The sequence below is a fragment of the Hetaerina americana genome, unplaced genomic scaffold (assembly GCF_022747635.1).
Source record: "Hetaerina americana unplaced genomic scaffold, ioHetAmer1.1.p SCAF_2, whole genome shotgun sequence".
Lineage (NCBI taxonomy): Eukaryota > Metazoa > Arthropoda > Insecta > Odonata > Calopterygidae > Hetaerina > Hetaerina americana.
Window position 1 is genome coordinate 29,918,254 of NW_027286763.1, and position 26,240 is coordinate 29,944,493.

General features: G+C 37.0%; 1 protein-coding gene across 1 annotated transcript; it reads left to right on the forward strand.

Annotated features, from left to right (window-relative positions):
* Nucleotides 1–717: 717 nt before the first annotated feature.
* LOC139687669 (uncharacterized) lies at nt 718–25,488 on the forward strand. The gene is made up of 4 exons (XM_071584912.1): nt 718–1,314; nt 5,323–5,457; nt 10,857–11,059; nt 25,164–25,488. Exons 1-4 carry the CDS (start codon nt 718–720, stop codon nt 25,486–25,488), a joined length of 1,260 nt encoding a protein of 419 aa, XP_071441013.1.
* The last annotated feature ends 752 nt before the right edge of the window (nt 25,489–26,240 follow it).

The following is a 26,240-nucleotide window of genomic DNA, read 5'->3' on the forward strand; positions in this document are numbered from 1 at the left end:
TATCAGTAAAGTCAACCATAGGATTTTACTCCTGTAAGGTCGACACGCTTTTGTTGCCAAGAGCTTGGCAACAAAATGTGGCCAAGTAATTCCTCTCAAATCTGTACCCCTTCTCTGTCACTCTGGGCTAAACTTTAATCATTTACTTATTAATTGAGACATTCAATATTTATGTCATTGAACGATATATATATAATTATATATGTACTTTATGTATATATATATATATATATATATATATATATATATATATATATATATATATATATATATATATATATGTATATAATGTTTATTTCCTGTAAATAATACGTAATTCTATTTCAATGTGTAAATCAGCATAATAATCAATTGGGAAGGGTTGGGAAATTTATTACAAGAAGTTATTCATGTTATTTTAACCACATGGATGGAAATTATTTAAACTAGATCATAAATGTCAAAAGAATATTCCATAAATATTATTAATAATTAACATTCCATTTTATAAACTAACCGCAGAATTTTTTTCTGGATGATGGAGCGTTAATAGATTATAAGTATTAACCTGGGATCAAGGGTTTAACCACTCTATCACTACATATAACCCACTCCCGAATTTACGCCCATCGGAATGCTTTCTAATGAACATTACAAGCATGAGAAACCAGGAGAGGTGCAGCGGCTGAGCAAGTGAAATTCCAAACCGAGGTAGCGGATTCATTTTCTTTCGACTGTATGCTAAAGTGCCAAGGCCTAATCTTTCGCAACCCCATTCGTTCCCCAGTGCCTCCAGTCACGGGGCTCTTTAAATTATTTACAGCCGGCTTCGGGAGAAACAGCTTCCTCACTGGATTTGGCCTCGGGTTCCTTGCTTTCGGACTAAAGAAGCTCTTGCTGCCCTTCTTCATCGGCGCGCAGATCGTGAAGTCCGTGCTATTGGCCATGTTCCTGCCCTCCATCCTTGGGGGCATAGGGAAGCTGCTGGGAAAGGGTGTCTCATCATTGGGGGCCGCGTCGGCGGGGGCCTCTTCACATGGCGGGGCTATCGACGACTTCGACTTCAAGGACAACGGAGGCTACGACGACCATGGAGGTTCACTTTCCCCTTACTCCGCGGCTTCGTCCACCTCGTCGGCAACCGCCCTGCAGACCGCCGCCTCGAGCAACGTGGCGACAGCCGTTGCTTACCCACAGAACAGGGTGGAAACCTTGTTCGGGGCTAAGGAGCCGTATTATGTAGGGTCTCTGCAGACAGCCAACGGGGGCAGTGTTCTTCAGAGGTTCCCCACTTTATCTTCCACGGGCACGGGTTTCTATATCCCGACAGCGCAGGTGAGAAGTTGCGTATTTAGGCCCTCAAAAACGTTTGTGAAATAGTAAAATCGCTAATTCATCAATAGGCGGTGTTTTGATGAGTTAATTCACCCCCGAATGGTAAATGTCCGTTCCTAATATTTGTATTAAAAAGGATGCCTACTCTTGATTTCGAAACAAGATATGCATAAACCTTATCTACATATATAAACGTATACATACATACGCATAATGGCATACAAGAAGTTCACGCATCAAGGTAGAGGGGTCAGTTCCTTTTCCTGTGCCGCCTATGGTTTCCCAGGTAGTTCTGGTGCCCGAAAAATCACACAGCGTAGGCAACTGATAGTGCTTAGAAGAGACTCAAACTCAAAACCTCCGGTTAATAGTCCAACGATCTACTATACCTCTGGGCTACCACGCCCCATATACTTGAATGAATGATTAATTTGTTCATTCATTATATATATATAAGACATCGTAGTCCAGGGGTAGAGCGTTGGAATACTGAATGGGTTGCTCGAGTTCGATTCCCGTGTGCGCCACTGGGCACCATATGTATATGTTGAGTGTGTGTGTGTATATGTATATAGTATATATATATATATATATATATATATATTTGTGTGTGTGTAAGGGTCGCGGTAGTCCAGCGGTAGAGCGTTGGACTACTGACCCCCGGGTTCGATTCCCGGGAGTCTCCGGGCACCTGCAGCTCCACCCAAGCTATGTGATTTTTTAGGAACCAGATCTTCCTGGGAAACCATAACCGGCACAGGGAAAGGAACTGGCCCCCTACCCTGATGTGTGAATTTAACACGCCGTCGGGCTTAGTACTGGGTGAACTCTACCAACACCTACCATACCGACCTTAGGGTTGATTACTGTGTTTTATATATATTTATGTATATATATATATATATATATATATATATATATATAAATATATATATATATACATACACACATATACATATATGCATACACACACAAATACACACACGAATGTATAAAAGAGAAAATCCTGCTTTAATACATGGATGTACAAGGTTTGAAGGGTAAAGACATCCAGTCCATGCGCTTTCTGTACCCAAGGACCAAGTACCTATGTGAAAAAACTCCACCTAGCGCGAACAAATTGCTAAGCCTTCAAATGCGCTGAATGGACGTTCCCTCTCCTTCAAAACACCCTTAATCTGACTTCGCCCAAACCATACCTTCCCTCCTCCCCTTAATCGTTCACACAACCTCCAGCCAGGGATTAGAAAGCATTTGGTTTTTTTCCGTCGGACACTTCACTACACGTGATATGCTGCAACCATGTTCTCCCCGTCGTAGCAAATATTATAATAATACAAATAATAAGAGTTAAAATATCGAAGCCACCATTTTTGTGTGTGGATCAATATTTGACTTCTACTTTTTTAAGAATTCGGTATAATATATGTTAACTGTTAGTTTTTGAACATACGTATTGTTGTGAATTTTAAAGAGTAAAATCGGCAATATATAAATGCGTTAAAAAAATATAAACTCTCCTCATAATATTCAATTCAACTAGTACTATAAAAATGGCTTCATAATTAAAACATTCATAAAGAGTAAAAGTATCCATGTATATAACACTTGTGAAGAGAAAATATTGGAAGAGGATACTCACGTTTGCAGTACGGATATAACTGCTTTTTTTCATAGCCTCATGTAATGAAAACCTGCCTATCAATCCTAATCCAAGAAAAATGTTATATTTGCTATTTGGTGTTACTTCATTTTGATCCCCGAAACATCGGCGTTCCTATCCAGGGTCGGCAGTGCCTTCTCATCGAATATTCTTTCCCAATTTTAATATTTTATAAATTCCGTTAATTTTCAAACCCAGTAGTCAACCTTTACAATACGTTGGTATTTATAAACGCTTAAAGATATTATAATTGGTGATATAGAAACCAACTTCGACCAATCAATTGAATAACGTATTTATCGGTCTCACCACTTGGGAATAACAACTCCTTCGCGCAGTTGCGTCCTGAAATCTGTTGTTACTTTGTGTTGTCCCTTTTAAACTCTCTTGCGTATTGAAAAAACTTGGATGATTTCATGAAACTTGCCCAGATATGATATAAGTGTTACGTTATTTCCTAAAGGCATGTCGAATCACAAAATATTTTAATTCTCTTTCCCCAACTCCTCTTCTCTTCTAAATTAATCTTTTCAAAGTTGTGCTTACTCGTATTCAAACAAGTGAAAATAAACCTTTCATTACGGTCTAATATCATTAAAGAATGAGCTCAAAGAAATGCAAAGTATTTCCTCCTCGGTATGCTAAAAATGCGAAGTGCACGGTTAAAAGGGAGGAGAAAGGTTACAACTATATCAAAGCGACCCACTGATGTGGCTGAAAAACCTCTTTACATTACTTATGTGGCAATGCAATTGATAGTGTTACTTTAAAAACATAGTTAATAATAGGATGGATGCGTATACTATAAGGAAAAACACAATACAGTTTAGAAAATAGAATTAGAGGTGATAGTAGTGAAAGGAAGAAAGGGGCTGAATGTATTATATTATAGGAGGGAACGAATGCAATGAGTTTATTTCAAATTCATTTAAATATGAAGACATGCAGTTATGAGTAGAACTACGGCTTTTTTATGACAGTGCGGAGGAAATAATATGGAATGATTAAAAAAAAACATTGATTGACAATCGTCCTTGTAAATCATGTAAAGTGAGCAGAGTTGTTGAAGGGAGGTAGTATAATGCCTAGAGGTAGTTTAGACCAAAAAAGAATCCCAGCGGTGAATCAAATAGGTTTCTTCTGAGAAACTGTAGGAGATACCGCAACAGTAACTTTAAACAGCCACATTCACTAATGCGTATTGCACTTCGAAATTGTTGAACTGTAACTGCGTCTTGCATGAAGAAAGTTTTAGTGTTTATTTAGACCTGGCGATATGGAGTAAAGAGAGTCGTAAGCACAGAACAAAAATGTCGTAAAGTAGCGAAAATGGGGATATTGATTATACACATATTGGTTATACACGGAGTTTGGAAACTCTGATCCTCTCGGGTTGCAGATTTCATCGCAATTTAGTAGTAATAAAATACAAATTAAAACTCTAGAAGCATGTATAGAATAAGACGAAAGAATAATTTTGTTAAGTTTTATGACGAAAAAAACGAATAAACACTAGGAATAAAATAATATAATTAATCACAATAGAGAGATGCAAATTTTAGAAAAAGTCGTGAAAAAATGGGAAAACTTGGGCAGCAAAGTAAAAGGTAAAATCGAAAGATAGAGAAAAAATTAGGAATAAAAGAATACGATGAGATGGAGCACAGAAGAAAAGAATTATCATTACTATAGTAGTATTTCTTTTGAGTTTGTTCTTAGATTTATATAGAATAACTATCACTAGATTTCTACACCTCACATAACAAGATACAATCTTATACCCTGCACTAAAATACTTCTTTTTTTGAGGAAAAGAACTGACAAAAAATAAACAAAGATTTACGATGAAAGACACATACGTCAAAGGAGGCGTGGGCCACATACAATTGCAGTGAACATAGCTAGGTTATTTTTATCTAGAGTAAGAACGGAAATTGGCCATAATTTTAAAGCAGTAAAAAGAATTGGCACCAAATACATAGAGTAAATAGTAGACATATGGTAACATGCATCATTGACATGTCATTAGTATACATCTTAAATTTAATGACAATATTTATAGAATACATTTTATATTTCGATGCTTAACTTTGAAAGATATCTTTTGACCATATTCAAATGGCAAATGCCATAATGGAACGTAATAGCAATTATTCATACAAATATGCATTATGTACATAAATATGCATTTTTAAAGAAGTAATTAATGAATTTTAACCTTTTTCATTTTACAAACTCTCTGATGTACTTAAGGTAAAAGGTCTAAAAAATATCCCATGCAAACCTAATTTTAAATATTAATGGGTAATTTAAAGCGTTTGATTTGATGCAAAAAAACTTTTCAGGGAAATCGTTTTACGACTAGTGCCGGAGGAACCAAGATTAAACTGGGCTCGGTGACAGCACCAGCATCATACGGCCACAAATTCAATTACGCAACGAAAAACAAGAATGAAGTAAATGGATTATCTGATTTCAAGGTAAATTTGGAATTTCACAGAATTTATGCATTATGCTCTTTGATAAAACATAGCAAACTCAAAGGGATACATTTGTTTCTCTGTACATTTTGAGTAATGTCACTTAACAAATTAAAAAGTGAGCATCATTTACAATTAATTTTGGATCAATTTGTAACTATATTTTATTTAAATAATATTATTGAATAAATATAGCATTTTGTTGTAAATAAGTTCTTTACGAATAACTAAAACATCATTTTAAGTTGTGCAAATTAAGAAAGAACTTTTTAAAATATCTTTGCATTCAAAGAATTGTTTCTTCATGTTACGCATTAATACATTAACGCAATTATAGTTTTAAAAGAACGCCATTATGTTAATGCAACAATTTCAGGGTGTAAAAGTCCATTATGCTAATATTTAACAGAGCATTATCATTAATTTGTCATCTCTTTATAACAATATTTTTTACAGTAATCCTTCATCAAGGACTGCTAATGACGGACATATCATTCTATTAACGTATTCACCTGGTGGCAACTTTTTAATGACTGATTTTAGTTCTACAAACACAATTAGAAAATAATTTTGCAATGCAGTAAATCAATCAACGGAATAAACTAACCTAGTTTGAAGTTTGTAAATATATAAAAGTAAGATTAATGATTAAAGCGAAAGATTATAGTAATTCGTAAAAAAACAACCTTGACGTGGTGGAAAGGCTTATGCGCTCTGATGATCCCTGGAACTTTGCTGCCGGAAACAATTAAAATCATTTATAGCAGGTTAAGGGTGAGGAGTCAGAGGAAAGGTTCCGTACAGTCGTCTGTTCCTTAGTGAGGCGGCTCCGAAGGCGTCTGACTCCAGTATGGTCACCATCTGAGGCATGGTGCCACGTTAACAACAGTATGAGAAAGAAAAGGAGAAAACGACTCCATGCATCACCCTACGAAGACATTACGCACCAAAGTTTGTGTAAGAGTCCTGGCAACTACAGTGTTCGAACCGCTGGGTTGTGAGTCGTGCTCGGCGGTGGCAGATGCAAGGCTTCCGCAATTCTTACCACGCCAAAGCGGAATTGACAACAGCAGCAGGGAAGAGAACATAACCAGTAAGAATAGGGGCATGCAACGCAAGGACAGGAAAATTAATAAATGTAAAATTGGATATGGAGAAAGAGGACGTAGATATTTCAGCATTACGCGAGGTGAGATGGAAGGATAACGGTGATTAATGGAGCGATGAATATGGAGTAATATACAGCGAAGAGGAAGAGAACCAGCGAGTGGTTGCGGTAATATTTATAAGATAGGTAGAGAGAATATTTGTGAGCATGCAGACGAAGAGTAGCAGCATTATGTTAGTAGAAGTAGAAGCAGGGCAAATTGACTTCGTCATAATTCAGGTAAACATGTATATTTCAACAAGCAAACATGTGGAGGGAAAAATAGGGTATGCGATCAATTAAAGGCAATAATTGAGGGTGTACCTGAAAGGAAATATTCGCTAGCGAAAAGGAGTTTGGAAACGGTGAGCAATATATGGTAATGATGTAGGAAATACGGATTAGAATTAAGAAATGACCACTTTGAGAAAGCAGACGAGTTTAGCAGGAGAGAGGTAGTAATCATAACGACCATCCGATTTCAACATCGCAGTAGGCGTAGATGTCCGGTGGACTGTATTAAGATCAGAAACAGATCAAGAAGTAGAGTGATTGATTCCTGAGAGCGGATTTGTTTTATGGCCATAATTAAGTACTAATGTAATGTAGCGTCAGAATAAATAAGAAAAGACAAGCAAGGCGACAGAGAAATGGAATGCAGCACCATTAATCGGGAATAAAAGAAAGATGTACCAGGAGGCAATGCAGAAAATATGAATGAGCGCAAGGTGATGAAATAAATGGAAGAAGAATGATAAATTAGGGTAAAAACTTAATAAGAAAAAGAATGATAAACAAGGATATCAAAGCGAAAACGAAGCTAAATGAACAGTAAATAGAAAAAGGATAATCAATCCCCTAAAGTGGGCGATATGATTAGGAACATAAGAGAAAAGGAAATGGAAGATTGCAATTAAAGAATTGGGTAGCAGAATGTACAAATAGATAAATAATTACGTGAGAAGGGAAAAATATTACGGGGAAAGAACCCTGGAGAAGGACGATGTGCGAGGACGTGAATTGTTTACAAATAATGGAAGAAATGAATGCACTATACAACAATGTGAGAGCTCTAAGAGCGCAAACAATCAAGGATAAGTCAGGAAGCATAATAATTGAACCAAGGAAAATTCAAGAGAGAGAGAGAGAAATGGAATACATGGAAGAACTTAATGGTAAAAACAGTAGGCCAGCAAGGTTAGACGTAGAAAAGTAAATGATCTAGATGAGTAAAGCTTTAGGACCAGGCTTACTCTTTGACGAGATAGAGAGGACAGTACCAGCACTCAAATCAAATTAGACCGTGGGGTAGACGATATTTCGCCGGAGATACTTTAGGATTTAGGGAAACTAAATAAATGATGTTGAGAGGTTAATCCGTGGTATTTATAAGTGAGGAAATCGTCAGAAAGATTTTGCCATATCAGTGTTAAATGTCCATCCAAGGGAAATGCCGTACAGCTACATGTGAAGACCATAGAACTATAGAACAATACGTTATATTTTGCACACATGAAGAGGTATTTACGTTCATAAGAGGATGGAGAGTAGTGCAGATAGTTACTTGGAGAATAATAAGTTCGGATTCATGAAGGATAGTGGGGAGCGTGATATCAGAGCATTAATGTGGTCATTAATAGAGATGAATATAGAATACAATTAGGATGCATCTGCTTGTTTCGTGGATTTCGAGGTATTCGATTAAGTAAATTGGGAAGAATTATTAAATATAATTCAGAATTTATATTTATAAGGATAGGCGACTAAAGCGTAAACTGACTCTTCAGGTGCGAGTGGAGAAAACCGAGTCAGGATTCGTAGTCTTAGAAAGAGGGGTAAGGCCATGATGTCCATGATCTCCCGCGCTTTTTAACACACATAGGGGAAATCGTTAAACAGGCATGGAAATAACTGGGGATAGAAATGAGTGATGGTGGGGAATTCATAAGATAGGTTATAAATACGAATGCTAAAGCTTTAGTTTGCTAGAAAGCTAAGGGGTTACGATAATTTCTGAGCTCATCCGAAAATGAGTATGATAAATATGACGTAAGAACGGTTGAAAATGTAAGAAAAATTAGGGCTTTAATATTTTCTTGAAAAAAAAAATAAATGGTTAAAATAGCATGGAAAATATATAGCAGGCGGGACAGTTTCCCACACTTGGCAGTGTTTTAGACCAAGCTGGTTAAAGTAATAGGACATAATTGGAGGAATTGCGTTATTAAAGGAAGGTAAGAATTGATGACAGCGACGTTAAGTAAGAACTTAAAGAAAAGGCACATTATAATATTAATTTAGAGCGAGTTTTGAATGGCGCAGAAACATGGTCGTTGAAAAAAAATGAGAAGCGTAGGTTGTAGGTTTTTGAAGCGTGACCGTTGAGAAAGATGGAAACGGTGGATTGGAAGGAAAAAAAAACAAACGAGGAAGTACTAAGCATGTTGGAGAAAGCGAGAGGACTGTTAGTAAAAATTCAAAGGAGTAAGGAAAGGTGAATATAGAGCATTTTGACTGCCAATGGTCATTGAAGACTGTGAAAGAGGGGAGAACTCAAGCAAGAGAGGGAATAGGAAAAGGTTGGAATGGAGGGGTGTTGAGAGTAAACATGGTTAAAGAAGATAGATTTGTCGTAGTATTGGATGTTAGTTTGCTTTTTCTAGGAAAGACAAAGAAATATGACTTAGTTCCGTCTTTTTTATTTGCATAACCTACCTGAAACGGCAGAATACCAGTAATAAGAATTATAATGGCAAATGACTCGGTAAAATGAATTCAAGCAAAAACTAATATGATATTTTTCAGTAGATCATTGTAGAATCAAAGAAAGAATTGATGTCTTGAAAAGTGCATCATTAGGCACTGAAGTAAAGTTTAAAAACTAAATTGAATGGCCAACTGCCAAACATAACTGCATCGGAAAAACTTACATGTATTCATCAAGTGATAATATTTTTAATGGAGAAAAATTCTTTCCTCCAATGTCTTTTATTTCCTTAAAATTTCTGCTTGAGTGCTTTAGTAATACAATTTATTAACTGATTTCACATATCCTAAATTGAATATTAACAAAATATTGCTAAGAAATATGTTGCCAGGAAATAATGTTAATAGAATATTAAGAGAATTCGCAATTTGTATAAAGAGTTTTTGGAAAACCAACACGCATCTCAAGCCTCATTTGAATTATCTAAAATATACTAATATTTATGTATTTTTGCAATCAAACATTTTTACCTTAGATGAAAATCTGCTTAAAATCCATAATAATCATTGAAAACCATTCTTGCCTAAAGTATGGACAAAATAAAATATAAGAGATAAATTTTAATCAATATTGTATTACCCCGATTGCGTTAAAACTTTATCTACCTTCTTTATATATGTACATTTATGTGAGAAATCTTCATGCAATATTTATGGTGCCTAGAGAAATACGAACAAACATAGAGAATCCCTGGATTCCATCAGATGGTAGTTTTATTCTGTGCTCCTTCTTTTCGGATTGTGCCCGATAATAGGGCAGTTTACTTGTACGGTCAATGCTCTAAGGCGCATTTCTTCTAAAGGAGGCGTGCTAAATTTAACAGTTAAATATAAAAAAAGTTAAATGAAACATGTGCTGAGAAATACTAAGGGTGAACTGTGAGACACAAATTCCTGAGTTATGCAAATCCCAAGTTCTTTGGTAAAAAATATTAACTTTCAGGAATAAAACAGCATGTGAACGTTAAAGTAACACATGGGATACGCATATAATGATTATGCATGAATAATTTTGTAAGAAGTACTTAATAAAGCATTTGAATACCTTGAAGGTGTAAGCGCCAAATTTAGCATTTTCAGCAGTTTTTAAATTTAATTCGAATTTCTGAACTATGTTCTGTAAAATGAAATATTACGGAAATGACTCATACGAATTGTACATAGAGTTTAGAATACTTTCAATGCAGCTTTGTTGTGCAAATATTCAAATTTCATGAAGAATTAAACTTCCATTTACTACAGTTGAACGGCGTCAGCAAAGCAGCCGAGAATAGACAATTCAGATAATTGATATATAAACAAAAATAACACACCAGCGGAAAAGTCCAGGATTAGTTTTATTCATTTCTGTTTTTACACTCAAGTCGTACCAAGGAATTTCTTCCTTCAACTCTAATGGCCTTCGCTAATACACCGTCTTTTTGCTCGAAGCGCTCTACTTCGCGGCTAATGTGAATTCTCTCTCGTTCTCTCCTACTCTCGAAAGGTGTTCCACAACATCCCGTCGTCGGCGCTTCTGCTGACCACCTATGACCCCTTCTACAGTCCCCTTCTCTCCCGAGTGGACAGCGTGTTCAAGCAACTGGGCCGGCAGACAGAAGCGTGCCGGGAGAGGCTCGTCTGCGACATGTATCGCAACCCGGCCAAGTTCGCTCCGTTCAGCAACCTCGTGTCTGCACAGCTCAGCAGGTGAGTGGGCGATTCGAACGGGGGAATTGGGACACGGGATTCCTAGCGCGTCACACTCGTGGTGGCCAATCAATTGTGGACGCGCTAATGGTGCCAATAAACACCTCAGGTCAAACTTCCAGTGATTTCTAAATTTCCCTCGCATTGAGACATAGGGGCATATATGACCGCAGATATGAACGGGATAAAGGTATTTAAGATCATACTCACTCATCCATTATGAAGATGATGCCAATAAAAGTGTCCCAATTTCTAAATTACTAGATTATCATGAATATAAAATATTTATGATTTTCTATTAAGAACTAGATGAAAGATAAGGTGGGAAATAAAAGTAGAACAAAACATATGAATCAAAAAGAAAACCTGAAAACATAAGTTATGAGAAACTAAACTGTAAATTATTTTTGAAATTTATCATTTTTATATCAACATTTACGATTTCACAAAGATAAACTCAAAAATTTTAAAATAATCTCCAATACAGTATTTAAATGAGTGAAAGTGACAGAGAAACGATTGTGAAGATTACCTCTTTCAAGAGAGAAGATATCTGCCCGAAAGAAAAAGATTTATTAAACTGATAACAAAACATTAAATTTTATCACTAAAATATGTGTTCTATCAAATAAATTATAATATCAAACAATCAACATTTCAAATAAATACTCATTATAAACACTATACATAATATCGAAGAGAACACAGAAAAGGTAAATTCCAGTATATGTCATTCTCATGACAACTTCATCTCAATTCTTTCCTGGAATTTCTAAACACTATGGGTATTTGACACGATTAAAATCGTGCTAATTAAACCATCATTTTATACGTGTAGGACAATAAAACAATGCTTTTCTTTGTAATGTATTCACCTTTGTGGATGCCAAGTAAGATTGTCAAAAACGCAGGAAACAGAAACATACAAAGTAAAAATAGTAGAAAGTAGTTGTCCGATGAAACTTGATGGAACGTCATGAACTAGAATTGCAAGTGTCCCTTAATTACATACATCACTCAACGATGCTGCGGAACTAGGCAATTAAATTCCTGTATTTAACAAATCAAGGTAGCAGAATTTTGAACCCCACTTAACGATCCTAGAATTTGAAATTGGTTCCGTATTGCACCAGCGCGTCCAAAGTAGTCCTTCCACAGTCGCGGGCCGAGGAACCACATTCTCAGATTATTTATCTGGGCAGAGTGCGTCCTTAGCAAAAACCATAGCAACGTTGAGGTTTCGTGGGCAATTCCATTAACTACGCTCCTCTCTAATCTAAGGCTTAAGATCAAGGGCCCATATCGGTTCGCTCCGCTGGCGTCACTAAAAAGCCCGAACCTCGAAGCCGAACCGAGGTAGGTTTCACCTACTGACGAACCGAATCGCAGAAGGGAGGGGCGTGGAAGAAAGGGGATCAGCTCGTTGGCCCACTTAGCAATCGCCAACAAAAAGATTCATTCCCTCGGATGGTCTCGTGCTCGGTGCCGCCTCCGCCCCCCTCGTCCCTAAGTTACACCCGACCACCTCACCACTCACCCCTCCGTCCCTCTCTCACTCCACAGCCCTATAGCCCTCCCCATACTTCCCCAGAAGAGCAACGTCGCCCCCCACTCTCCCCACCAACACGCCCAGTTCCTTTCTCCGTCTGCGTCAACGGTAACCCACTTGCTGAATCCGTATCCGGGACATCCGGAAAAACACCCGGCTCACCGCCTCCCCTCACCTTTCTCCCACATTATTCCGCCCGCCAATCCCGATGCCCCAATCCCCACTTAATGGGAGGGTTTTGTGCCCTAACAATTGTTTTTTCCGCCGGACTTTGTTATTACACAATCACTTACTTCAACGGAAGAGGATCTTTTGGAGAAGGTGTGGTATGAAACGAGACCTCCTTTCGCTATGAGAAAGGCAAATGGAAAAAATGGATTAGAGGCCGGCCCCCCGAAGGCTCCTCAAGCGAAGAGACATAGGGAAGTAGATATTCAATGCCTTATTCCCCTGCATTATTATTATACGCTATGTATCTCCTTTTTTCTCTCTCTCTCTCTTCTCTTCCTCCATCCCTCAACCTTACCTTCCCTCACTCAACTTCACTATCCTTCGTTCCCTCACACCCTAACATCCTTCTCTCCCTCTACCGCTTTAAAACGGCAATAAAACAAGAAATGTATGAGATACAGGGACGTTTTCAACGATAACGCTTTCAGCTCCTTATTATTTTAGGTTTTGAAATGAAGCAGGCGAGTGGATATATTTATGCCTACAGAAGAATCGCGCATCGGCATGACTATATTTTTAAATGAAACCGCTCCCATGACTGGTCTTTTGTCTTTATTCAGGCAGTAGTAATACACCGTTCTTCTTTCACATATCTCCACGCCATAACTTTCATTTAGGACAATATATTTGGACGCCAGAGCTATATCTGCGTCACTCCAGTGAGCATGAGAATTTTTGCGTGGAACATAAAATATTTTAAAAAACCACATTTAAAAGCCCATTATCTATTATAATATTTTATTGAACTACCTGAATACAGGCACTTTCACTTTTAAATACCAAAGCTCGCGAGATACAAACAGAGAGAATATTGTTTACTAAGTAAATATAATTTGAAAATTTTATTGAGCATACAGCCTGTATATAATGGCATTCGGAGGCACTACATTAGAATTCGCTGAATAAGGACTAATGAAGAAGGATTACTCTAATATTACTGCAACCATAGGTAGTTCATTAGTTGAGGTTTTTGCCAATTCAAAGAGGGTATGTCAGCTTGATACGTGTGTAAGTTAACAAATTAGACGGTTCAAGTTGCATGTTGCAAGCAGCAAGTGTGTATGAGGTCACTTAATTATGATTATCAGGTTGTAGAGCTGTCAAGATGATCTTTCTCTTCGGAAAAAAATTTTTAAACGTTATACTCAATCATAATATGATAAAATGATTTATTCTGAAATATTAGAATGAATAGCCATTTAATGGTGGTAAAAGTCAAATCAAATACTGAAGGAAAAATATTTCAGAACCGAAATTTGTCCTTATTTTAGAGAATAACACTATTATAATTTTATGATAGAATATTAAAAGGCATTTCACTTTGATATTATTCGCTACCTAAATTATTAAAATAGGCAAAATAACTTAAACCAAACGGTTGCATTGTTCCTGAATGCTTAACAAAATATTACGTGCATGTATGACTCTCCAGCAGTATCATTCCAATCCATCGTCAAAAGATATTATTAAAATAGGTATCGTTTTTTAAATTTATATTAAAAATTTGTTAACTAAATATCACTTCATATTATGTTTATTCAATGTTATAGATAAGTAATTTCTCTGGGAATTGGTTAGAAAAGTTGCGATATTTACAAATCAAAGCAAAGTCAATTGCTAAATTATGAATTGCTAAATACTTAACCCTTATGGATTGTATGATGAACAAAAATTAGCTTTGCTAATTTTAATTAGCAAAGCTAATATTCGCAACCGTATAAATGGTAAAGCCGTATTTATATTAAAGTACTTCTGGGAATGTTATAACTTTGGAAAGCCCAGGAATATTGTTAAATAAAATAGTGTGATTAAATTTAGAATAGAAAACAATCTTCCTTTTAATGAAAATATGTTTTTATGACAGTACTACTCTGACTTCTATTTCATAGAAAACTTGGAAAGTAAAATCGTGGTAGAATATTTCAAATTGGTATATTGCCATTAAATTGTGTTTTTTCATTATAAAAAAAAATTACCTCAAGAAAAATTATCACACCAACAGGACAACACTCCTACATATTGCAACATATGTAACATTTGGTAACACAGTTCACAAAAAATATTATTAACATGAAGAGAGATGCATTGAATGTCAAAAGCAAATGATAACTATTCAGCCATACTCATGGTTATTGCTCCACTATATATTCCGAATGTAACACATTTCTAATCAGCTGAGATATCCAGTTAGGCACCTTAAGGAAACTATATGCTATTGTAATCCCAAAGAATAATAAAATAAATTAAAAATTTATGTTTATTTGTGTTTGTCAACGGAAATTATTCCTCGGAATTAGCCATCTAACATGAATAAATAAGTAATTATTACCTTTTAAGTAATGTGGAAGCAAAATTGAATCAGAATGCTTGCCTCAGAATTAGAAAATTGGTCTTAAATACAAAGTCTTTTTACCATCGAAAGTTCTCTAAAATAAAAATTTCAAAATGAAAAAATGAAGGATTTCTTAAGTAAATAAATTTTTCTTAATTTCCTAATTTTTCAAACCGTAAAAGATGTTAGTAAAATATTTATTATATTTCTTTTAATGTTAAAATTCAAAATCAATTCAGAAATGATCAAATGGGACTATAGTGTATGACCCTAAGAGAGTCATACAACAAAAGAAAGAGACCTATTTAGGCCCCAAAAATGATTATAAATCCATTGAGATAGAAAATATAAAGCTATTAAATACAGATACCTGTAGTGATAAGAGTTGTAAAAACATAGCATACCATTTTTCTTTATAATATATTTCCTTAAAAATGACTTTGTTCCTATTAATTTATTTAAATATCATAATTGTAATGATATGTAAATATTAATAAATATTATTTATGTATTTTTAACACTCATGTAAATGATAAGACTCCTGAAATTGGTTTCGAACCTTCTTTCAAAATATTGAATGTATTACAAATTCGTTTTTATATCTTTTGGAGCTAAAAGGAATAGGAAGAAAATATTCACATATGTGGACGAGAAACGGATTAGCCAAACAATCGTAGTAACGTCTTAGTTGAATGTGCCGTCTGTAAGAAATAACAAAGGTCAACTCATACAATTTCCAGAAGACTTCATATACAAGTATACAGACTAAATTCTAATAAAGGAGTTCCTCTCGCGAAATGATCTGTCAAAGACGTAAATATGAAAACACAGTTGGAATCTACGACGGTCATCCGGAAAGTAGTACCCGTTCGTGCCGCATGAAGTGCTGACGACGCGAGTAGCCGCTGGACGAGGTCAGATAGCTTCAGTGGCTTGTCTGCCTTCTCTGAGCCAAGTTGCGTGACGCTAGCATTGCCTGTGTTGTTTCTGTGATTGTTTACAATGTTTAAAAAAATTGAGAACGCCGCCAGTTGTGAAGTGAGGGCAGTGATTAAATTCCTCAATGCAAGAAACGTTCGCCCATGTGATATTCATCGCCAATTAAAGGAGGTGTATGGAGACAATGTAATGGACGAGTCGTCTGTTCGGCGGTGGTGTCGCAACTTCAACATGGGGAGGGGGAACACACACGACGATGAGCGTTCGGAGAGACCGTCTGTCATTACAGACCAACTGGTGAGCTCAGTTGACGAATTCGTGAGGAACGATCGGCGCGTCACAATTGATGACATCTGTGAGCATTTTCCCAATGTTTCTCGAACAATTGTTCATGAAATTGTTAAACACCATCTGCATTATGCAAAAATTTGTGCAAGATGGGTCCCTCGCGTATCTCAATGAGCTGGCGGCGAAGGACTATGCAGCAGGAATACAGAAACTTGTCACACGTTATGACAAATGCCTTAATTTGCTTGGAGATTATGTTGAGAAGTAGTTTAAAGTATCCTCTTTCAAATAAAATTTTTAATGTTTGTTAATATTTACTTTTGTCTTTTTATTTCACGAACGGGTACTACTTTCCGGATGACCCTCGTATGTATGTATATATATATAATGAATAAACAAATTAATCATTCATTCAAGTATATGGGGCGTGGTAGCCCAGAGGTATAGTAGATCGTTGGACTATTAACCGGAGGTTTTGAGTTTGAGTCTCTTCTAAGCACTATCAGTTGCCTACGCTGTGTGATTTTTCGGGCACCAGAACTACCTGGGAAACCATAGGCGGCACAGGAAAAGGAACTGACCCCTCTACCTTGATGCGTGAATTTCTTGTATGCCATTATGCGTATGTATGTATACGTTTATATATGTAGATAAGGTTTATGCATATCTTGTTTCGAAATCAAGAGTAGGCATCCTTTTTAATACAAATATTAGGAACGGACATTTACCATTCGGGGGTGAATTAACTCATCAAAACACCGCCTATTGATGAATTAGCGATTTTACTATTTCACAAACGTTTTTGAGGGCCTAAATACGCAACTTCTCACCTGCGCTGTCGGGATATAGAAACCCGTGCCCGTGGAAGATAAAGTGGGGAACCTCTGAAGAACACTGCCCCCGTTGGCTGTCTGCAGAGACCCTACATAATACGGCTCCTTAGCCCCGAACAAGGTTTCCACCCTGTTCTGTGGGTAAGCAACGGCTGTCGCCACGTTGCTCGAGGCGGCGGTCTGCAGGGCGGTTGCCGACGAGGTGGACGAAGCCGCAGAGTAAGGGGAAAGTGAACCTCCGTGGTCGTCGTAGCCTCCGTTGTCCTTGAAGTCGAAGTCGTCGATAGCCCCGCCATGTGAAGAGGCCCCCGCCGACGCGGCCCCCAATGATGAGACACCCTTTCCCAGCAGCTTCCCTATGCCCCCAAGGATGGAGGGCAGGAACATGGCCAATAGCACGGACTTCACGATCTGCGCGCCGATGAAGAAGGGCAGCAAGAGCTTCTTTAGTCCGAAAGCAAGGAACCCGAGGCCAAATCCAGTGAGGAAGCTGTTTCTCCCGAAGCCGGCTGTAAATAATTTAAAGAGCCCCGTGACTGGAGGCACTGGGGAACGAATGGGGTTGCGAAAGATTAGGCCTTGGCACTTTAGCATACAGTCGAAAGAAAATGAATCCGCTACCTCGGTTTGGAATTTCACTTGCTCAGCCGCTGCACCTCTCCTGGTTTCTCATGCTTGTAATGTTCATTAGAAAGCATTCCGATGGGCGTAAATTCGGGAGTGGGTTATATGTAGTGATAGAGTGGTTAAACCCTTGATCCCAGGTTAATACTTATAATCTATTAACGCTCCATCATCCAGAAAAAAGTTCTGCGGTTAGTTTATAAAATGGAATGTTAATTATTAATAATATTCATGGAATATTCTTTTGACATTTATGATCTAGTTTAAATAATTTCCATCCATGTGGTTAAAATAACATGAATAACTTCTTGTAATAAATTTCCCAACCCTTCCCAATTGATTATTATGCTGATTTACACATTGAAATAGAATTACGTATTAATTACAGGAAATAAACATTATATACATATATATATATATATATATATATATATATATATATATATATATATATATATATATATATATACATGTACATTAAGTACATATATAATTATATATATATCGTTCAATGACATAAACATTGAATGTCTCAATTAATAAGTAAATGATTAAAGTTTAGCCCAGAGTGACAGAGAAGGGGTACAGATTTGAGAGGAATTACTTGGCCACATTTTGTTGCCAAGCTCTTGGCAACAAAAGCGTGTCGACCTTACAGCAGTAAAATCCTATGGTTGACTTTACTGATATTAAACTGGTATCAAACACTTTTAACGATCATAAAAGGGGAAGGTTGACTACTACTGATTTATCGGATGTTAGCGTTGGGCACATGATGAATAGTAGATTGGAAAATGTAATAACAACTCGTTACGCGTTAAATTATTTATTTCCCGGAATGTAATTAGAAAATTGTTCTATAGGTCATCGAATTCCACCATTTAAGAGTAACAACCGATGTATTTGTCCATGTTTCATGATGGCCTATAATAATCTGCGACCCTTAAAATATTTGATAATATTGTGCCAATGTTATAAGCCATTTACACAGTAATCAACTCGATGGTCGGTTTAGTAGGTGATCTTAGAGTGCACTCAAAACTAAGCGTTCTGTGGCATGTGTGATTCTCACGCTAGGTCAGGGGGCAGCTCCTTTCCCTGTTTCGCCTATGGCTTCCTAGGAAGATTTTGCACCCGAAAAATCACACAGCTTGGGAGTAGGAGGGTGTCCAGGGAGACGTGCTCGGGAACTCGGACCCTAAGGAGAGTAGTCCAACGACCTACCCCTAGATTACTGCATCCCCCAACCAATATTATATAAAATTTCACGAATATCGGACCAAATCAAACGGTATGCGGCATTTTTTGTTGTGGAATCCACTTTCATCACCTTTTCCCTCACACTCACTCTTACTGCACTTATTCCCTCGATTTTATAAAGGGGATAAAAAGTTCGAACTAAGGAGAAGTATGGGCTTAGTGAGAACTTAAAGCCATGCAGGAACTTAAGGATAAACGTGTGGTCCGGACATTTTTGATTCGCATTCTCATTGAACGGTGAAATATAAATAGCACGTATTCCATTACTCACATTTCTAATTTGTAATTGACAAACATTATCCTCTTCTACTCGCGTCGCCGATCTACCATGCATAATTTTTTGTGTATTTTCAAGAACATTATTTAACTTTGCTTTATTTATTGGATTCACAATTCTATTTGAGTTCAACACTGATACATTCATTCATCATTTTTCCTCATTAATAATTCTTTACCTTGTTTTATGTAACTTCCTTTTTAAACTTTCATAAAAATGTGTACTTTGTTGCATTTTTTTCTACATTGTTCTCGTTATTTTCGTAAATTTCTCCTCACATTTATATTACAAGCAGTGGCATACAAAGCAGATATAGTTACACATACTTTTGAAAGTACTTCATCAATTTTAGCAGCTGTATTATTATATTTCAACAGAACATCGAAGAGACCAAGAGAGAGGCTGAAAAAACCTTAGCATCAATAAAAAATTGATGTTAAGATTCCCCAAGCCTCTGTTTAAATATTCTGTTTCTTTTGCATTTATTTTTTCTGGTATTTTTTATTTCTATTACAAATACATTATATTTAATATATATTGTTCCTCTCTCCGTCCCGAATGCGTTAACTCCAATTCCATCGCTAAGTAAGTCTTGATGTAGTGTTTAACTGACACTCGGATGTCTTACAAATTGAGGAACTTGCAATTTATTCTCTCTGATTGCACTTATATATGAGGGGTTAGGTAGGCATGTTAGGGGTATATATATATATATATATATATATATATATATATATATATATATATATATATATATATATATATATATATATATATATATATATATATATACATATATACACGCATTTGAGAGCTTAGATGATAGAAGAGTCTCAATCTCGCCCCAAAAAAAGACGACTATCAATTTATCTGATAAAATTGTCCTATATCGCTATATACTGACGTCTCTGGTGGTGCTCAATAATGTTTTAGTTGGTATTAAGCTTTTAAATCTGTAAATTACTATGTTTTTCCACAGCGATGATTTTTTTCCATATTGATGGCACTAAATAGCTTTCTACTCCCTTGCTTATTCACAATCGCCCATGTCATATATTTTAATTAATAAGGTTAACGATAACAATAACAATTTATTGTTCAAGCAAAAGATGGCACGGAACAAGGAAATTGATAAAGTCATTTACATGCCTAAAAATAAACGCACAATATGTACATGGAGTATAGTGCCTAGAATTCGTCTTGTAGACAATGGTTACCTAATCCTCGATAAAAATGTCTATATCACATATTATCTGATATCTTCCCTTTTTCATGTTGCCGAGGCTTAATCTAAATTTAATAAAAATTAAAATATGACGCCATTACTATGCATTTGTCTTGGAAATATCTGGTGCCGTTGAAGCCAGTAAAATATTCTAGAAGAACAATAATCGATTTCCTGTCAATAACATGCTTTCAGACGATACTGTGCTTTTCCTTTCAAATTCAAGGGACGATATGTGACATGTTCACCTGGCTTCCAGAAAATTGTATTAAACCTTATCTTGCACTCTAACTATATCTCTCTAATAACTTTAAAATTGCTCCCTCTTTTATTATGTGAAATGATTCTTACATAATACAAGTATCCTTAGAAGTTGAGATGTTTTGGCTTTGACTTCGGGACTGCTCTCAATTAAATTCCCCATTACTTGTTAATGTTAAATTAAAAATAACAAAATTTCAACCTTTAATCTCTATTCGCATTTCGTAGAATAAGTTCAGAAGTGTCAAGCGGTAGATATGAGATACTCAAATAAGATTTTATAATTTCGTAGCATAAGGAAAATATAAAGCTTATCAAAGTTGCATCAAAATAAACCGGTTTTATCGAACGAGTAATGAGGTGATAAGTCAGTCCAATAAAACAGAATATAATATCGTTCACATTAGCTACTTTTCATCTCAAATACTAGCATCATGGGATAGACAATTTTCAAATCACACAAGTACAAATGAGTCCTTCTACTGAGCTAAGAAGTATCTTGAACTAAAAGTAAGCGGTACGCGGAATATGAGCAAATTTAGAGCAATAGGTAATAGGTAGGAATGTTTCAAGGAACATCTACATCTACATCTACATCTGCCGGCCTCGGTGACGGCGGGGTAACATCCTCGCCTACCAACCCAGAGGTCGTGGGTTCGATTCCCACCTAGGTGGATTTCCCTCCATCCAGGGCTTGGTTGTATGTGATTGTCGTCAAATGTCTGTAATGTAGGGTTAGGTGGAAGAAGGGACTATTAATCGCTCAACCTCGCCCAATTAAGTCGATAAATAAATAAATAAATGCATAAATACCCTGCGAGCCACCAAAAAGTTGTGGGTAACACGAGACGAAAATTACTACTTCAACAATTTTAGTCTTGTGAGCACAATCCTTCCATCGTGCGAACATATCCATACTTACCCAACATTTGTTGGTGACTAATACGATGCATAGGAAAGTGAAACAAGCTTTGTAACAGACTGACATACAAGAATTATTTTTCCATTGAGTAATCAGTGATAAAAATTTCCATTTAAAAAATTGTAAAATCTAACCAAATCCTTTTTTTTTTCTACATAACCGGATTGACTGCTTATATTAAATGGCATCATATTCTAGATTCTTGCAGTGGCATGAGGTAGCTCTATCACATTTTCTCCATGATGCGCCTGCTGCCTCTTATATTCCATAGTTTGGACAAATTTGGCACATTCATTGAATCCTTACACCAATATTATCTTTTATTTATAGCCCTCAGAAGATAATTAAAATGTAGATATCGCCCTCGAACTCGCAACATGGTCGTATATAGTATAAGGCACCAGTCATTAGAAGTAAACGCTACGTGATAAAATAATATAAAAAATAAGTATAAGCTTTATTTTGGGACGATTTTAATGATTTTGTTTAACATGACTACAAACGGGACCAGAAAGTGTACACATAAAACAAAAGTACTTACTACAGTTTAAAGAAGATTTTTTGTCCTAACTTCTCGAGGTATCTCATAATATATAATTTGAATTATTCACTATGTAAATGTCGGTTGCGTATGTCAGTCAATTTCTATCATGTAGATCACTTGATATAATCCTTCTTTAGTGTAATCCATGCATTTGATGCCTCCCATACGCAATCATCCAGAGTATCGCTATATACATAAACCGTTAACTATACCCTATTTACGAGTAGACACTACCAAAAAAAGCCTGGTATTATGTTACTTGTTCACGTTTTTAAATTTCTATCAAAATGCCTTTTCTATGCATAATTCGTAGCCAATTGTTATATGCATACGTTAAATCATACTCTTTTGTGTTCTTCTATTCCAAAAAGTTCTAAACATTCCTGGTAATGATAGTCTCATGGAATTTTTTCCCTCATGATTTTCTCGGTACACCCCTTCAACTTCAGGGGTTCATTATTCTCTTGTTTCTCTTTGGTGATTCTATTCCCATTCATACTCTTAATAGAAACGAGACGAAAAAAGATTACAGCACTTCTTTCATGCATGGCTATTAGAGGTGCATCCAACTGAGATTCTTTCATGACCCAAACACTTCTCATCCTTCCTTATTTTTACATCTACCTTCGATACTCCACAAGTACTCCATTATCACCGGTTTTATTTGGCATTCATGGTTATCCTGAAACCCCCATTTTCATATCCACAGTTTACTTTGAGTAGAGCACACATCTGTACACATTATTGTCATTTATACTTTCTTAGAAAACTTTTTTTTTATCCTCCTAATACCTAAAACCTTTCTACCAAAAATTTTATTTCTTCGTCTCTCCTGCTATCAATAGGAAAATTTCTTCCAAGGTACAAAAAATCATGCAATCATTATTGCGCTAATTACACTCATTTTATAATTATTCTCTCCATTATCCTTAAAAAACGCAGATACTTATGCCATATTTCATCCTTACCGGTAAATCACTGCATTATTTCAGGGTCACTTGTAAATATTGAGATATTTTAACGCAGCGTTGCTGTTTCATATGCATTCAGGGGCATCTATATTTCTTTTAAATCATTTACCTCGCCTACCTCGTCCTTTTATTCTGCTCTCAAAAATTTATTCATAACGATTTTAAGAGCCATGGTGACATTATGTATGTATCCTATTGTTATATCAATCTTCAACACACACAAGCCCCTCGAGAATCTGCTCACTCTTACACCTTGTACATAATTGGAGCTTGAGTTACTGTATTCTAATACTGACAGTTTTTGAGCCTGGTATGGAAATTTTGAAATTATTTAATTCAATTATAGCTCATCTCGTACCATTGCAGATTGAGTATTAATTTGGATTATTATTGGACTTTCTCAAAGACCTTTTTGTAGCTCCATACCAAAAAAAGAAAAGGTTATATTTGAGGATTACAGAAAAATAGTTTGATTTTGCATTAATTATTAATCAAGGTCAATGATATGATGTAAAGTTTGGCAAATATTTACTTAGATGACTTAGGGTTCAAGAAAAGGAGTAACATGCGTCATACTATAGCAGTATCTCACATTGCTTTTTCTCCTCTAATGAGGTACTTTTAATTGATATACATGTATCTAACTGCTATGCATTCATAATAGCTTAACTACATGTATAAGGTACAACTTTTGCAGACTGATGGCTTAAGACCACCAAATATTTTGCAAATGAATTATACGGATGTTTTGAAACTCGGAGATTTTATTTATTAAAGATGAGTGATTAATAATATCGCATTTGGAAGTTTCCATCTAAGTATGACAAAATTTTTAAGCTGGTTATCGAAACGAAGTTAGGTGATATAACTCCCTCTGTTTTTATTTGGTGAATGGTAGATGACTTTCATTGAATCACTCGTTGTCCATCCTGAGAAGCCTTTATTTTTGTCTATTAACTTTTGGTAGAAAAAGTTTATAAATTCTAGGCATAATCTGAATATCGCATTGTTACTAGTAGTAGTTTTGAGGGGAGGCGACCGACAGCTGAGGTCATTTGCGCCATAGGGGATGGACAGGAGAGGATGAAGGGGTGGAGAGAAACCCGGCGTCGGCATTAGCCTACTCTTAACGAAAGGCGCCAAGGGGTCCGCAGTTTAACGTCCCATCCGACGGACGGCGCACTCACTCAAAGTGCCCTCCACAAAGCACCTCAAGCAGGGATCGAGATACCTCTGAAAAATATTCAACACCGCCGGGATTTGAACCCGGGCCCTCTGGGTGGGAAGCCAGTACGCTAGCCCCCGCACCATCTCGATCCCCGCATTGTTACTTTATTCTCATTTTACTGTTAAAAGCATGGAAGAGAAAAATGATTTCTTAGACTAAATTCGGCAGTGTTTAGAATTGATTAGTAGTGTTTTTTTTCTGTTGTTAGCAGAACATTTTCTTGTGAAAGAAGAGAGAGGTTGCCTTATTACCTTAATTTTTTCCAAGTGTCACGGAAAGCATATTTAAAAATGGAGTTTTCCTGCCTCTGGTTTAAAGTTTAAAAAATTGCGAAGTTTTAGATGTATTGCAAATAGTGTAAGTTTCTCTGCAGTTTTCCCCTAAATATCTGCCTATAAATCTTTTCTACCGCTAAGTTTCTAGAATGCCTTAATTTATATGGTTTATTTTTTCAACGGCCTAGATTTTGATAAAAAGACAATCATATTGTGCTTCCCACCAACATATTTGTATTTGCACCACAGGAGCTCCGAAGAAATGAACACCTTGAATCTTTTATAAGCTGATGCACTTTTTATGAAAACCTGCTATTTTTGAATAAACATTTTTCTTCCCCTTAGGGAGCTGAATGAGCTGAAGAAGCCTCAGGTGGACAACCCCGAGATACTCCGCTTCTTCCGCTACATGAAGGCTGCCAAAGTGGGCCAGGACAACCAAGAGGAATGCGTTAAGGCGTACGCTGCCTGTGACCCAGCGACCATTGGGGACGGCGGGCGCGGGAACGGCGCCACTCAGCCGCCGATGGTCACCACGTACAACGACATCAACCGGCTGGTGGAGGCGAGGAACATGGCGCGTGGGCTACTGGGCGAGGAGGGTGCGCAGTGGCTGGAGCAGACGGGGAGGGGGATCCTGGAGGGGCTGGCCAGGTGGCTGGGGGCGTGAGAAGAGTGCTCCCTCCTCTCATGCGGAGAGATCGAGGAGTGCCTCCAGAGAGACGGACAGACCACCCCCCACCTCCTCCCCAGATGAGCGAGGACGAACCCTCCGCGACACATGGGTGGGCACAGTCCCCGCAGATCCATCTCAACCGCCCCCTCTGCGAGTGCATCCTCACCACAGATGGGGGGCCGGTGAACGCACACGACGCGCGTCCCAACTTTGATGGCAGACCGCGTGCAATACAAAGCTCAATCATCGAACCTCGTCAAATGTAGAATTATGTCAAAACAATTTCCCTCGCGCCCTCTCCACCGCGCTTCACTCCTGGGGGGGAGGGCGTGGGGTTTTGGTGGATTGGGAAGAAGGCGGAGGGAAATTGAACCTCATACTCCTCGAGCAAATTGCCAACTAGTCAAAAGATTTGGAGAACACAAAAAAGTGACACGTGTCACGACCAAAGGAATGTAGAGGCAGCGAGACCGCTTTTACCCGCCAGATTTTTTTCATACAGGGGCAACAACGCTAGTCAAAATTGATACCTCCGTCTTTTAACCGCCGTCAAATCAATGCCTTTGAGCGTTGTTTATGCAATGAGCAAATTTCCATTCAAAATTGCTTTTCAAGATTTTTGGCTTAAAAGAAAGCTCGCCTCATGAAAAAGTGGAATGTAAAGTAATAATATTTACGTCAAAATTTGGGAAATCAAATCTTTATCAAATCAACCGCCATATGGATGAGCTGAGAAGTTAGTTGTT